This window comes from Camponotus vicinus, unplaced genomic scaffold (genome assembly GCF_025532165.1).
Source record: "Camponotus vicinus isolate PSW18456_S1 unplaced genomic scaffold, iyCamVici1.0 SCAF_11, whole genome shotgun sequence".
Taxonomy (NCBI): Eukaryota; Metazoa; Arthropoda; class Insecta; order Hymenoptera; family Formicidae; genus Camponotus; species Camponotus vicinus.
In genome coordinates, this window is record NW_028141947.1 from 15,088,686 (window position 1) to 15,105,578 (window position 16,893).

Genomic DNA, 16,893 nt, shown 5'->3' on the forward strand with positions numbered 1-16,893 from the left:
TTACTGCCAACCGGCGCTGATGCAATAGCGCCCTAAATGGCGGGTTTGCGCAGACAGTATGGTTGGTTTATTTTGGTTGCGGCAATAAATAAGTTTATACCATTATGACGAATTAGGACGGCAAATTAAACTATTGTTTCTCAAATTTTTCTACATTTTTATCAATGATTCGTATATAATTAACAAATTATATATGAATAACGTCGTAATAAGCAACGCAAATTTTGCGTTATAATTAATACAATAGTTATTACATTAATTGAGAATGTGCGTTACATGCTTTCAATCAAATCAACGGATCGAATAAAAAATGCGAAATAATTTTTCGATACATCAATCTTATCTAATTGATTAGGAAATCAGAGTCATTCAAAATGATCGATATCTGACTGGCGAAAAGATTGACGTACGTGACATTCTTACAATTGATTAGGCGAACGTTAACGCGCGGTGACGTTTAAAATTAATCGCGAAATCAAGAATTAATGGGACACAGAGATCGTGACGAAGCGCGTTATTCACGCAGGCTGCGTTTTCGCCTGCCTGAAATAAGTATCGGTTCGCTTAACAGAGGCATCATGCATGGGTGGCGAACGGTTCACGTGCAACGAAATCCGCCGTTATCGCATCATTACGAGATAAGAGTCAATCTTGTGGATCGTGTGAACTATGTCGGGAAGTTTAAGATACGTCGCGGCCATTTAACACGTGACTGCCGATAGCTGCTATTAATGACAACGTAGCGCGAGAGGGCCCTCCTATAATTATCGGTGGACCCGCTTCGACGGACTTTGCATAAATTTATCTCGTCGAACAACGTCGGTATACTTCGTGAATACACGTGAATACATTAGGCGAACGAGCTCCCGGCCCAGACCCGGCTCGTTATCGATGTCCCTTATCGTGTCGATTTTTGGCAGTCGATAATGCTGACGGTCATAACGGTCTGTTGATCTAACATTTGATTCGAAAAAAAAAAGGGAACTGTGATCCGACAAGCAATCTTAAAATGTAGCGAGTTAAACCGATTAGTCATACATGTTATGTGATACAATTAAACATTTATGGGAAACATTTAGAATTTCTTTACAAGAAAATTCTCCCTCTTTTTATTTAGCAAATTAAATTTTTCAAAAAAATAATACATAAATATTATATTTTTCTCGTAATTTTCGAAAAAAATCTATTTTTAAAAATTATTAAGTATTTTTTAAATATTTTATTCTTGAAGAGATATGATATTTTATTTACATATTTATATACGCACTCGTTTCTCTCTTACATGCGATCTTTTTCTCTCTCTGTCTCTCTTTCGCATTCTATTGAAAGTTCCAAGGTGGCGTAATCCTTTAATAACACACGAGCGATATCGATCGCCGGCCGAGATCGCCTACAAACGCGACACGCGTCGATCATGCACAAGTTGCATAAGCGCATCCATCTGGGCAATGATTGGTGCATCTGGGTTACACGCGATTTATTGCGGCGGCAGGTCACGGGATCGCGTCGATTTATTCTCGCTTAATCCGCTTTACTCTCGCACCGCGCGTCTGGACTTTTGTTTCGTCATCCACGCGTTGTTTCACCGACGACGATACAGGCACGCCTAGAGAGCAGTAATCGATGGTAACCACTCCGTCAATGACAAGGGGTGGGAAGGGGGATCCGACTAATTACTAGGAAGACAAATGCGCCCGCGTCTTCGGATCGGCCGCTTATATAAAAGCTTTCTATGTATATCTGAGAGATGTCCGCGTACTTTATCTGTCGGCCGGATTATGTGTACATAAGAGAATAGTACCACGGCTACGAGGTAACATCGGCTGACCGTAAAGGAAAAACAATTTATGTTTCTCTTTCGTAAGAGAAAGATAACTCATATGAGAAAGTATTTTAATCGAGTCCGCTATTTAATTCTAACGCACACTGAAATGCATTTATTACTTATGTAAATATTGACATTAGAAACAGTCTAGGTTTAAATTGATCGATCATTGATGTTTTATAATTTACGAATTTACATCAATAATTTCAGATTTACAGATTTGTATAGTTCCATATTTTTTGTGCGTGATCATCTCTTTTCTAAATAAATATATAACATTAATTAAATATATAATATTAAATAAATATATTTAAATTAAATGTAAAATTAAATTTTTTTTTACCTTTGGTCGACTATTAATCGCGCATTATACCTTTCCAATGATTCATATACTGTCCCATTTCTCGATACCAGTTGTTCGTAGTCGCATACAAACCTTGAAGCTGTTGACGTGACTGAGAATTTAATGAAATGAGACATGCACAAGAGCGGGATCGAAAAACTAACTTTCTCACGGATCTTCGCATGCATACCGTGACTTCGGCATCGTAGTGGCCTTCGTATGTTTCCTTCGACACGTAATTTTCGACGTGCAATTATGTTCCCGGGGTTAGCCGAATCTTCTTGTCGCAAATTCTCATATCGAACTCGCTTGCATCTCGATATATTTCAGAATTAATTTTCTGCTTCTTTATCTCACGCTTTATATAATTATTATAGTCTTTCGACATCTATCGCAGAAATTATTATATCGGAGAAAAATTCGTTTTCTATGATACAAAGTGTCACGTGACAAGATTTTAATTAAACGATAGAGAATTTTTACGATGACCGATATAATCGATCTTGGGAAGCCTTGACCAAGAACACACGAGACTTTCCCAACCTAACATTTCCCAAACATTCCTCACTGACCGACAATACCCATCGTTACCGTCGAGTCACCAACGACTCAATCTGATCAGAATGACCGATGAGACCTCGGTGAGCCACTTCTAATCGTCTCCTTCTTGTTGCAGGTACGCGTGACGGTGCTGGATAAGAACGACGTGGCTCCTACGTGGGGTTCGGGCCCATGGAAATTTAAGATATCCGAGGAGGCGCCGCCCAACACCGTTGTCACGGTACTCAAGGCCCATGATCCGGACACCATCGGTACCCTGACTTACACCCTGGTGCCGAATCATCGTCGTCATCGTCATCGTCGTCCCGACAATTACACCGAGCCATTCGCGAAAAATAATAACAATAACAACGTCGCCAACGACGCCGACGACTTCGACGACGGGACGCAGCAATTCCAGCTGCATCCAACCACCGGTCAGCTGACGCTCGCAGAGGTCCTCGACAGGGAAACGAAAGAGAAATATGTGCTAAGAGTGCGCGCCGACGATGGCCTGCAACACCGGGATATCGTGCTCAACATACAGGTAAGAATGTGTTACACTTGCACAAATATTCGAAACGAAAGTCTTATAAATAAACATTCCGATATTAAATCTATTTTATATAGAGTAAATATAAAAAACTCGCTAAATTATCGCTACAGCAGACTAGGCTACCTTTATTTCATTGAGAAGCATTCTTGCAAATACTGATAGCAATATAATTAATTTCATATATCGATTATTATGCTTATGTACTAGCTACTTTTAAAATTCTAATTCATAGTCTCGATCGGTTGTCAACTGATCGTCATCTAGTCTCGTGAAATTGATAAGAAAAGCAACGTAACTAGAAACACCAACGAAATACAAGCACTCTCTTCAAATGCATCGCGAAACATCGCAAATGGCATTCGAAGGATGGGAAAAGCTACAGTCTAAGATCCAGAGAGATCGGCCGATTGTTCCCGAGTATCGGAATGTTCGACGAGCGAGGGGTCAAATCGATAATGCATTAGACACGTCCCCGTGCCGAAAGGTCGCCGACAACTTCCTACTATAACTGTAACCTATTGCTTCATATCGACAATTCCTCTTCTCGTTTATAAATAATATACCCGGTACTCTCTCTTTCTCTCTCGTAAAGTGGAATTTGACCATTGTTCGAACGGACAAACTCGGCGTCGGCTAATCTCTCCTCGCTAGAAAGGATCAATTGCGCGATTAAGGAATGAAGAATCTCATGAGTAACGAATGAAGCATGAGTGAAGATATCCTCTACGAGAGAGAGAAAGAGAGGGAGAGAAGTTAAATAAGCGCAGCGACGAATTAATTTATGGGTGTACTTACATGGGATATCGTTATTGCCGAGAGACGGCGAGACCAATTATACCGGTCAATTTAAAGGCAATCAATCTCTAACGGAATCGAGCTATAGGCAACACGACACGGTACATAGTATGAAATTTGTCTAATCTAGGAAGAGGAGAAGATTCTTAACCGATTATTTATTTTCTAACCGAAATAGTTTCTTTTTTTGCTTTAAAATATTTATTTTAAATAAAAGAAATCTAATGATTTGAAATCTCGATTTAATAAAAATTTATATAAAAACTATCGAGAAATTTTTCGCAATGAAATGAAAATATTAGTGTTACTGTTTTAGATGAATAGCAGAAAACTCAAAATTAATTAGAAATTAATTAGTTAAACTGATATATATGTTACATTGCGGGAGTGTCACGGAACTTGATATTTTTCAATTAATGGCAGTAATCGGAGGGGAGGGCGAGGAAAGTCGGGGTGTACGGTTATAATGCCATATGCATAAGTCAGCGCTGTCTATCGCAACGAGCGATCTCGAGCAGAACAATGTTGTGCTATTGCGTACCCGCGCAAGCATCACTCGGAAGATAAATCTACGATCGCCCGGCGACCAGCCATGCGGATTGCTCGCACATTCGTTCTGCACGTATATGCAACAATGGCGCACGCCCGTCCCTCGTCTTAATGAAAAAGATCGAGTTAGTTTCTACGTGCGATTACGAAACCCCGCGAAAGAATCGATTTGCGCGCAGATCGGTCATTGCGTCAGAATGAGAAAAAGAGAGAGAGAGAGAGAGAGAAAGAGATAGAGAGTGATAAATCGCACAACTATTCGAGATTTCAATCAGAATTCCTGATCGGTGAGACAAGGCAAATTTAGCCTTTAAATTCTCGCGTGACGCCTCACCTTGTGATGATTTCTTCCATTTTTTTCTAAGGATGTCTTTTAGTTTGTCCAATGTTTCAAATTAATTCTCGAAAAAAAAACAAGGTTTTATAAGAAAAATATCTTTTAATATTATTTTCGACTTGTAATTATTTTTTTGCGCGCAAGGGATTATTTTCTTTTAAATTACATTCTCCCATATCTTACATCGCTGATAAATTAATGAATTAATTTAATGAAGTATCCGCGTTGAGAAATATATCTAGGTTAAATCACAAGATATTCACACCTCTGTTCATTATCCCTAATCCTTGCGCTATCCTCGCGAGGCGTGCTCGGTAAGGATATCGCGCGTATCCCGCCTTATAATTCATTACGCGGCTCGAGCGAGAGGCGATAAAAAAGCGAGTTCGGTCGGGGGAGCCCGACCGTTTAACGAAGCCCGAAGAAGGGGTCCTGACCACCGGGGCCGGGGTCCCTCGGAGACAATCGCAAAAATTATTTTTATGATGCGTAATGGCTGGAATTCTTTTAAGGACCTCTTTGCTCGCCGCGCGCTCTCGCGCGCCCCGCTATTTTATCCTTAAAGGCAAGGAGAGAGGAATGCTGGACCTGATCATAGCTCGGTCGGTGGTTTCGGGTTTTCTCCGTTGAAAGCGAGCCGTTTCTCTATTGGCCGACAGTCGCGGAATCTGCCCCTACTGGCCTCTTATATCTGATCCCCTTGTGCCGTTTTCCTCTTCTCTTCACCCATCATTCGTGTTCTTCTCCCGCTAACCTTAACCATTTCTTTCACGACCGACCTTCTCGAAACCCTTGGAGAATCTCTTCTTCGACTCTGTCCCTCTCCTCCCCCTCCCTTCCCTCTCATCATCTCATCGCATCGTTCATCGTTCATTCGAAGTCATCGCGGAAGAAAAGAATGAGACAGAGTAGTGACAGCGCTACCAGAATAACCCTAGCATCAAGTTGGAGCACTCTTTATATATTTTCAAGAATAAATTTATTTAACGAATATTTCTTGATTCTAAAAATACCGAAAATGTATCTAAAGTCACTCTCAAGTCTTCTTTGTACAAATATAAATATAGTAATTTATTATATTTATGAATAACTGAAAGCCGAAATGATAGATATTAGATTGTCTGACATCTAATTTTTTGTTTCTTTTTTACGAATTTAAATATCAATTATATCAAAATTATTAAAAAAATATCTATCACTCTCAATAATTTTTGTCTGAAGAAATCGAGATAAATTACGTTTTTCCGGTAATTTTTATATATTATAAATAGAGTATAGTCTCGATCTGTTTCTATTACAATTATAAATAATTACACGTATATATTTGCAACATATAGAAACATATGTGAGAGAGGGGGAGAAAATATGTGTATATTGTTGTCGCCCGAATGACACGTCTCTTGCAGAATCTGGGGCCCCATCTACTCCTTCCGCCGTCTCCCCTCATATCCTTGGCTGATTGTGAGATTTAAAGCATCTCTTTCCTCCTCAACTCCTACCCAGTTCTGATTCTTTTTCTTCGTCTTCTCTTTCCTACTCGCCGACTCCTCGTCATCCACTGTCGTCTCGAGACACCGTCGCTTTTTGCAAACGGTCTCCGAGCCCTCCTTAATCAAACTGTGTCCACCTTATTGTACTGGACATAGCGCATACCCCGTTCTCCGGAAAACTTCAAGCATGCTCGAGTTATCTCTAGAAACATGCAACAATTTATAGTATCATCTTTTGATTATATCGCAATTAATTTTATCGTAACATTAAATAAGTAATTATAAGTTGTTTACAACGAAATTTGATTACTTTAACGTCGCAGCGAATAACACAATGAATTTTCCGCGTAATAATACAGAATCACACTGTATATGTAAGTCTATTAGTATTCTAATTTATAAATTTAATTTTTTGAATTATTTTTCTAGCTCTCTTTAATGATATATACGGAGGACAAGACGGAGAAAAAATGTTGTTCAAGCAAACGAAATAATTAACACATAAATAATCAGCATTCGCTAACGATGTTGTTGAATTACAGACATTTCGCAAGCCTCTTTTTAGCATGACAAAAAGAAATAATATGCGAAAACGTTATCGCGATGTTTAGTTTCCGTCCGATTTACAGGATAGATAAATTAAATTAAATTAGACTCGGCGCGCGTTAGAGCAGCCGCGTGCACGGTTTCACCACGTGAAAATATGGCATAATTTACATATCTATTTATAATTTATACATGTACGCAAGATTGGCGTAATTCCGAGGTATCATTTATTGTTTAAATTATTGCACATTCGTATTTTCGGCGAATGACAGAGAGAGCCGGTTGCTACTCGTTTTAGGTTGACAAATGTGCGAAAAATGTAAATTTTTTCCCCCTCCCCTCTCTGCCTCTTTGCGGAAATGTAAAATGTAAATCTACCGCTCGTTTCTCGATTTGCCGCGTGATTCTATCGAACGATAAAAAAAGACGAAATTGAGGCTTCGCGTGAAATTTAACGACGTCGAATAAATGAAACGTCGGCGACATTAACGCGCGCTACCCGCGCCTTGATCATATCGAATTATTTGTGAAATTATTGCAATTTTCTGTCAGATAAGTTCTGTGTACTCGACGATGTTTCGTCGTTATACCGATTTTTCAAATGTGTTCTCACAATCAGTCATTCTTCCTGAATATAATACAGATTTTTATCTACATAAGTAGCAGCTCTACGAAAAATCTTCGCATTACGTTGCACATATTTTTTGCAACGGCTCGTACGTCTTTAATTAAGAGGGAGATGTTATAATGTTGCACGCGCGATAAAAAATTATATTTATACACCGATGCTACTTATATTCTCTCGTTCTCTCGATCGAGGACCGTCCCTTCCCGTCGAGCGTCTTCCACCGCCGACGATCGATCACAATGAGCGCATTGTTACATGGATAAATAGCCCGCGGAGTCCTGAGAATGTTTTCTTCTCGCGCTGGGACTACCGCGAGGGAGCGAGGTACAATAATTCAAGGGCGAAGGAGGCGAGCGCGGGGAACGGTGCGAATATTTCCGGTGGCGGCGGTGTTTATCCAAGAATGACGTGGAGTGCGCGCAAGATTCGAGTCGATTTTATTCCCCGAGTGTTTATTTTAAGATCGTACCCGGTTTCCGGGTCTATTAAGAGGTGCGCGCGCATGTGTCAGTAAATCTTTTCTACTTCGCGTTCATGCGAGGACGAAAGGTGCGCACGAAATGAAAGCAACTCACTGTGTCCTCTGAAACGGCTCTCTTTAAAAGGAACAAGTTCTCGCGGGGGAATTCCTGGAAAGGAAGTGGGCATTTAACCCTTGGGATTGCGTTTGAACATTAGAGATAAAAGATTTTCACGGCATTCCAGAGGTAAAGGTACGATACTTAAAAAAATTTCATCGTCTACATCGTCGACGATGCGAAGGGAACGTAACTTTAAGATGGTTCATACGTCGTCTCGTGACTAATAAAAAATCTGAAAAATCATTCCTCGCAGGTTACCGACACCAATGACAACGCGCCGACCTTCCAAAGCACGGCTTATTCCTTCGACATCCCGGAGAACGTCCCGAGGGGCAGTCGCGTGGGCCAGGTCGTCGCGACGGACGCGGATGCCGAAGGACCCAACAGCCAACTGAGCTACGTGCTCATCTCCGACTGGGCCAACGACGTGTTCTCGCTGAATCCGAGCACCGGCGTGTTTACGCTCACCGCGAGCCTCGACTATGAACAGGTTGGTATACTGGAAGAGAGGAGTCGCGTGTTACATCTTTTTTTTTTCACGAATATAGTTATCGTTATAGACGACGATTGTCTGTAAATCTCAGACGATTCCCCCCATTTCCATATTAGGCTTCTCTTATTTACGTTCGCAGGGAGATTTACATCTCGCATGAATCTCTCATTTCTTCAAGATTATAAATATTGTAGTTAATGAATATTCGCAGTTTTCAATGAATTAGTTTGATAGTTTGGAGTTTGATCGAAAAATGACGCCGTTAATGAAGTTATCGTCGATGGTGATAATTTGTAAATCAGGCAACGCGATCATTCGATTACATCCTTCTCGAATCGAAGTTTTTATTTATTAATAGAAAAATTTGAATTTTTCATGAGAACGAGTCTTCCCCTTTCTCATATAAATCTCTTATAAATGGTTCATAAACTTGTTCGAAAAATCTCTCGATATTTTATGATATTCGAAATTTCGTCGATCATAGGCACGATTGAATGAAAAATATTTCCCTTTGATTTGACATCCCGTGGCTCTCTATTTATTATTTCACATGTAAAGAGAGATACATTATGAAATGACCCGGCAGTTCAGAACATGTTCATGAACTGGAACGATACCGGATGATCCTGAAGTTATATGTTTACATATCAATACTATAGATATGTTCATCATATAATGGTCGATGGATACGAAAGGGTTAACAGCGACCTGTCGAGATGAAGTTCCATTTGGTTCATGGTCGGAACTAAAAGACGCTAAAAAAACGCGTTCGACGCCCGGGGCAGCGATTATAACCACGAACACCACCTCTATATTCAAGCGCACCATTATATTATCCGGAGCGGAGAGCAAAACGCTAGAATTTAGGGTTTAACGCTATAACAGTCGAACAGATCGAAGAACAGATAGTCTTTAATGGCGATCTCTCTGCATTTCGGAGACAAGCCATAGTTAGCGAACTTTAGCGCACATACACTTTGTGGGTCTCGCCAATAGCGTAACCGAGATTCTATAGGGAGATTCTAACAATTCGCGATGATCTTCTAAATAAAAAGAAAAAAAAGATTAATGATACAATTTAATAAAAAAAAGGCATACCACTTTCCATAGCTTTTTGACTAAATACAATTCCGATTTTCAAATTATGTTTATCAAGTTTAAGAAATTTGTTGTTAAAAAAAAGTTGCACAAATAAACTACTTTAATATATCTATCATGCTATAGGTGTGACGTATAAGGAAAAAATTTTGTTGAAATTTTGAAAGTTAGCTTAAGCATAAAGAATTAAATAAATATTGAAACGATTATTTTTGTATTAAAAAAAAAGTTATTTTTTGTTAAACTATTTTATTAACATGAAAAAGTTTCAAAAATTAATCTTTTCTTATTAGTTTCAGACAGAAAATATTTTATTATTGACATAAAAATATTATCAACTATGAAGTACTTATATTTTTAATTCACAATATAATTTTTATCCGAAGAATAAAAGAAAAGAAATGATTATTTAAAGCTATCTGATGTTTGAAACTACTTTTTTCAAGTATATTACATTTTAATATTAATATTACAATAATATTATTGTTTTTACACAATTCGTTGACTACGCCACTGTTTATGATATGTATGTGTAAGAATACGATGAAAACTAGTAGTAGTGCGTATTGGTGCGTATTAGTGCGTATTGGTGCAGCTTCGAGAAAGACGAAGGAAGAAGCGAGGGAAAGTGTGAGCGAGATAAGGGTAGCTTATAGAACCCTTCATCAACGTAATGCCCTTTCAGATACACGCCAACGTCATTAGGAGGCTACGAAGTACGCGTGTCTATCGTGAAACACATGTGTGTATCGGAAACAAAGAAAATAATGACCGCGCCGAAACTGACATTTTAGTCCTCTCTTACAAAACGGTTAATTACGGATCTCTTAAAAAGATCTGTTACCAATCGATTTGCGATAATTGAACGAAAGTTAATTTGTCGCAGTTTCTCGATACATAACGTAGTTCTATTCCTTCAGGAAGAGAACTCCATTTTCTTCTGTTCATATATTTTTTTAATGCTAACATAATTTTCAACAGAAATATTAAACAAATTAGCAGTGTATATTTATTCAAGAGTCTTTATTTAGTAAAAACAATTTTAAAACTATGCACAAAAGGAAATTAAATAAAGGATTTTAAATAAATATCATTAAATCTTACTCGAAATTTATTCCAAGATACAAAAGCGTATAAATATTCTATAAAAATTTATGATACTTTTGTTTAAAAAAAATAAAGAGAGAGAGACTTTTCTTCTAGACATTTTTCCAGCACCTGAAGGCTGCCTCTATCTGTCACATAAAAGATTCTAATGGATCATAAAAGACATTTTTGTACTGTTTAATAGTTTCGGAGGGAGAAAACAGCTTGTAAGACGAGAAGCACATGCAATCCCTGCTACTTTATATTAAATTGTAGATTCTCATGTCTACAGGTGCAGCATTACATCCTCGTCGTTCAAGCGACAGACGGCGGTGTGCCGGTGCTGTCGTCCACCGTGACAGTGTATTGCAACGTGGTCGACCTGAACGACAACGCGCCCATCGTCGAGACCGGGCCGCACGCGGCCGACGTCGTGGAAAACGCGACCATCGGAACGCCCGTGCTCACCGTGGCTGCCCAGGATCTGGATTCCGGTGACAACGGCAGGATCTTGTACGCCATCACTGGCGGCGACGAGGACGGGAACTTTGGGGTGGCACCGAACGGCACCCTCTTCACGCGCCGACTCCTCGATCGCGAACGTAAGCCGCTCTACAACCTGGTGCTGAGCGTCACTGACAGTCCGCTACCGCCAGCGAGGCCGTTGTCTTCCACGGTGCAGGTTTGTGAATTCTAAAAATAATTTCTAAAAATAATTTTTTATTATATATACACACGTAGGATGTTTCACATAAAGATAAAGTGTTAACTCTGCTGCTAACAAAACATTTTATAGCTGATATAGTTAAGTTTCTATTCATTCTGTTGCAACAAAAATTTATCTATTTTTTATCTCCGCTTATATAAAATCTGTTTTTGTCATTTAGATTAATTAAATGCAAAACATGTATGATATTATAATATTTACTAATTATTTATCTATCTCAGTTAATATTTTGCATACTTAGAAAATTGTTGCTGTAGTTGCAAGATCACTTTTTTAGTGTAAAAAATAGTTTTTCCGAAACTTGACATTGCGCAAAAAATGCCTCAGATGATATATAGGATTTTGAGAGGAAAAAAATTAATCTTAATTTTAAAAAATTAATTTTAATTTTATATATATAATATATTTAAAAAAAATAGTGTTCACAAGAATATATATACATATATTTGTGACTAAAGAGAGGATCGATTCCATTATCTTCTCGCTCGTATGACATAGGTGACAGTGGTGTTACTGGACGTGAACGACATGTCGCCGGAGTTCATATCGCCCACGAGGATATCGATAATTGAGAACGCGCCGAGCAACACGGTAGTGATGGCGATAAAGGCCGTCGACCGGGACGAGGGTCGGAACGGTTATGTCGAATACATGCTCGAAGACAACGACTTGCCGTTCACTCTGGGCCTGGTGGACGGACTGCTGCGCGTCTCTGGACCGTTGGATCGCGAGCAAAAGTCCAACTACACCCTGGCAGTCATCGCCAGAGATCGTGGTGAACCGTCGAGATCGTCGTCCACCAATGTCACTGTTATGGTGCTCGACGAAAATGACAACTCGCCAGTGTTTGACCCTAGGCAATACTCCGCCACTGTCGCCGAGAACGCCAGCATCGGCGCCAGTGTTCTTCAGGTCAGTAAAATTGCGATCTCGAAGAAAATTGAAGGATACGATTTTTCTTCAAAGTGTCTGAAGTTTTTCAACAAGATAAATTTAGAATCTAGAGCAAATTTTCACGCAAAAATTTAATAAGGATCTCTACAACTTCTACGAAACGTGTATTCGCAATATTTTAATTTTAGATACAATATTAATTAATAATAATATTAATTAATTAATAATAAAAGAATAAAGAGATATAAGTCTTTCCGATTAAAAATCGTTCTTCCCTCAATCCCAGGTATCGGCGATGGATCGCGACGAGGGCGCGAACGGCAGGGTGCGATACAGCATCGCTATGGGGGACGACAATCGGGACTTTACGATCTCGGAGGACGGTGGCGTAATCCGAGTGGCGAAGAACCTAAACTTTGAACGCAAGCCCTGCTACTACCTGACAATCCGCAGCGAGGATTGCGCGGCGGAAGCAGGCGAAACTCCGCGCAGCGATACCACCCAGGTCACCATCACCGTCCTCGATATTAACGACAACGCGCCGGTCTTCCTCGACTCCCCTTACCTGGTGCACGTTATGGAGAACATGGTGCCTCCGGATGGCGGTTTCGTTATACAAGTATATATACGCGAAATTTTCGCGATTTTTTGAATGGCTAAACAATTTTATGATGACTTTAATAAATCAAATAATTCATTAATTATATGTGTGAGATTCTGGATCTTATTTTTGCAATTATTTTAACGAAAGTTATGTCTATTCGAACCGAAGGTTAAGGCCTACGACGCAGACACACCACCGTACAACGATCAAGTGACGTACTTCCTCAAGGAGGGCGACACGGATCTGTTTCGCATAAATGCCAGCACCGGCGACATATCGCTCCTTCGATCATTGGATAGAGAGCTGATGCCCGAGTATACGCTCACCCTAGTAGCCATGGATACCGGTGAGTCATTCCACTATTTATTAAATACTCGATCGCTTACAGATGAGAGAAAACTGCATTCTAACGACGCAGTTAACGGACTCTCTTTCAGGATAGTTTATTACAAGATCACGAGCTATGAGAGTGTTGCTAGCAATATATTTGTATCTTGGGGAAGGTGACACATTAATTATTTTCTTAACGATGGGATAATTTGAATTGGTAACTTAATTATGTTATAATATATATCATTTAGTTATCCAATATTATTTAGTTTTCAAAATTTTTTTCTGAAAATATCTCTCTTACGTTAATATATATTCCTTTATTATAATAACTTTAATATTCTTCTCTACACTTCTGTATATTTTTTCGTTTTTATTTTATAAAATATTTTAATCATAATATTATGATTATTTAGTAAAGATGTTTGTTTTCTTTTCTAAAGAAAAGCCACTCTGTTAGCGCTGTCTGACTTTAATGCAATTGCTATTATTCGCGATTATCCTACCTGTGACTAGCTTGAACGTAATTATTCTCACGATCAATTCGCGCTAATTTTTTATACAAACCGTACGATCAGTCATCCATCAATCGATGACCCATCGAAATGTCACCTGTCCGCCAGTAGCTGCAGCGCAGCACATAGACGAGAGACGATAGACATTGTACGGCGGTGGGTTTAAGTAATGAGCGGTAATATACAAATTGGATATAAATTTGTGGGTTGTTCGATGAGATTCTTTAAGCGGTGGGCAGTTCCTCCCCCTTAAAGGCTCCTTTTTTCCTTTTTCCCTTCCTTCCTCTTAGAAGCCGGTAGTCCTCCCCCGGTTCCCTTCCACGGTCTTCACCCCTTCTCCCCATCTTCCTCCCCCTCCCGTTCCGCCCTCGGTCGCGATGGCTCGGATGGCCCAATCGGTCCCCGACAAGGTAGACAGGCCAGGCAGAGTTATGACGCGCGATTATGATAATCGGTCTCGAATACCTTCCTCAGCGCGCTGCATCGTCCCCTCCCCTTCTCCTGGCACTCCCGTTCGACCGCGGGCCTTATTCCCCACCCCGGTGTCTATCTTACCCTCTGTTTCGTTTTTTCCATCTCTTCACCTCGCTTCCCTCTCATCTGCCGTTCACCCCCTCCCCTCTCCTTCAGTCGCGCGTTTCGGGTCTCGTCACCCCTCCTCACCGATGCGTGCGTCTCTCGGATACTGCCCAAGCACTCGTTCATTATATTCTACTTTATTCATATACCGCGCACTTTCGGGCTACATATTTTTATCTCGTGTTGGCTGCGAATATGGAGCCCTTGCGAGCCCTTGCGATCCCTTGCGTGTCTGCGTATTAGATGTAGACAAAATTCCCTTTTCTGTGATTACATATGACTTCTTATTATTCAATATACAAAAAGATAGACCCACTTGTACCTTGAAAACTATTTTTTAAAACACTTTTAAAGAGAAAAATTCATTTTTTTTTCTCAAAAATTCACATGTACTTATCTTAGCTTCCTCCTCATATTTATTCTAAAAATTTGGCAGTTTTCTTAAAAATATTTCTGACCGGCCAAGCTTGAAATCCTATTTCGTGAAAATCGGCGAGTAGTTAGTGATGAGTTAGTTACTTTATAACCGGAATTAAACGGAAAGCAAATTATGCAAAGTGGGTCATTTTTTTCAGACTATGAATCTCTGGGAATTCGTTTGTTCGCTACATTATTGTGCGCGCTTTACGATTGTGATATTATGTTGCATGATCTCTCATTCTTCTTTTTCCTGTTATACATTTCCTTTATTTTCCCGCTTTCATCGGTTATAATTGCTATCATTGTTCTTATTCTCTAGTCTCTCGAAACTTACCGTTTCTTCTCGATTAACTTTGTAGAACGAATCGAAATATTTAGAGTTAGGAAGTCTCGACAATTCACTCATTATAACATAAGATGATAGAAATTTAAAGCAATAGAAGCGATTTTAGACACAACTTTAAATGTGCAAAAATTGCGTCAAAATTTCTATTTAAATAAAAATAATTATTAAAAAAAGTCAAAATTATTACTCAATTCGCACACTTGATTCATTGCCTCTCCAAAGTATTATTTTCTAAAAAAAAGTACGATACTCGGTGAAGCAACGCTCTTGAGAAATTTCATATCGAGGAACGTATTTTATTATCCTTATGTATTATTAATTCTTATCTTTAATTGTCAGATGTATCCTTAAGCAAGTAAGAGCAGAGGATTCTGCAATTACTTTTAACGCGGTCTGTAATATATATCCAATCTGTATTCTTACGAGATATTTACCCTAGAACATGATAAATACGGTTTCAGAGTCGCACAGTCTCCGTTCCTCTCTCCCTTCCTTTCTCCTGCTCCTCGACTCACCGCGTGATTGAACGGTGTACGTCAGTCCAGGCGCGTGGCCCTGGGCTACGCCAACGCTCGCCGTATATATACCTGGTGCGCAATCAGAGAAATCGAGTCTCCCCTTTCCCTCCCTCGCTCACCCCTCGGGAGAGTAATGGCGCGTTTTAGGCGGCGCAATTAAGACTTTTCCGCGTGCACTGTAACGTCGTTACTCCCGGTACCTCAATCCGTAAATCATAAGCGGTAGCACAATGGGCATCGTATGGAGAATGCATATGTATATGTCGCGTCTGAATTATCTGGCCGTTATTTCGCCGCCGTTGCGCGCACTTCCGCGACATAGAAAAGAGAGAGAGGTCGCTTTTCCTACCCTACCCGCGACCTCAATTATCTCGTTGCACCGCCCTTTAATCTTGCGACTCTCTTCCAAGAGACTCAATAATCGGGTATTATTTTCGTCGGATACGAAATTATTTCAAATGTCTCTGGACGAGAAAATTAAAAAAAAGAGAGCAAACAATGCGATTTTTATTCGGCGAAGACGTCGAAAATATGAAAGGCGTGATTTCGATTTAAGCTCGTTGATGCACCTCTCTCAAACTCATCCAGTATGAATAAAATAGTAAATTTTGACGATAAACACATAGTTATGCATGAAGTAATTATTTTAAACTGATGCATTTAAAGATATAATCTGCAATAAAATAAAAAATGTGAAAAGACCTTTGCTTCAGTCGAGCTTCTTTCACCGATCTTTCTAAATCCTTCACCTTTGTCCCGGGCCAATTTCGCAATAATCGGCGAAGAGAATGCTGCAAAAGCGAGGATTTTTGCCGATATATCGTTCGTCGAAGGTATATTTCACGACGAATACAGGCAAGTTCTAAATCACTTCACTTACGAGTCAGATCGGCGTCACACAGAGCCCTGCAATAATATTCTGTTAAAATTATAGCCCTGGTTTATGTACCTCTTCCGCTTGGACCGATTTAAACCGCCATAAAGGAGACGCGCGAGAGCGGGGTCGTAAATTTAGCGAAATAATCGCACCACTGACCCAACTACGAGATCGGTGTGGCGACTTACTGTTCGCGAAATAGCGATAAAAGCGTAA

General features: G+C 39.7%; 1 protein-coding gene across 1 annotated transcript in view; it reads left to right on the top strand.

Moving 5' to 3' along the window:
* Window positions 1-16,893, top strand: part of Ft (cadherin-related tumor suppressor fat) — an 87,081-nt gene that overhangs the window by 56,083 nt on the left and 14,105 nt on the right. Inside the window, exons 2-7 of the mRNA XM_083083427.1 lie at window positions 2,845-3,255; window positions 8,444-8,680; window positions 11,160-11,549; window positions 12,093-12,506; window positions 12,775-13,107; window positions 13,261-13,438. Coding sequence (XP_082939553.1) covers window positions 2,845-3,255; window positions 8,444-8,680; window positions 11,160-11,549; window positions 12,093-12,506; window positions 12,775-13,107; window positions 13,261-13,438 — 1,963 coding nt within the window. The remainder of the gene's footprint in view (window positions 1-2,844; window positions 3,256-8,443; window positions 8,681-11,159; window positions 11,550-12,092; window positions 12,507-12,774; window positions 13,108-13,260; window positions 13,439-16,893) is intronic.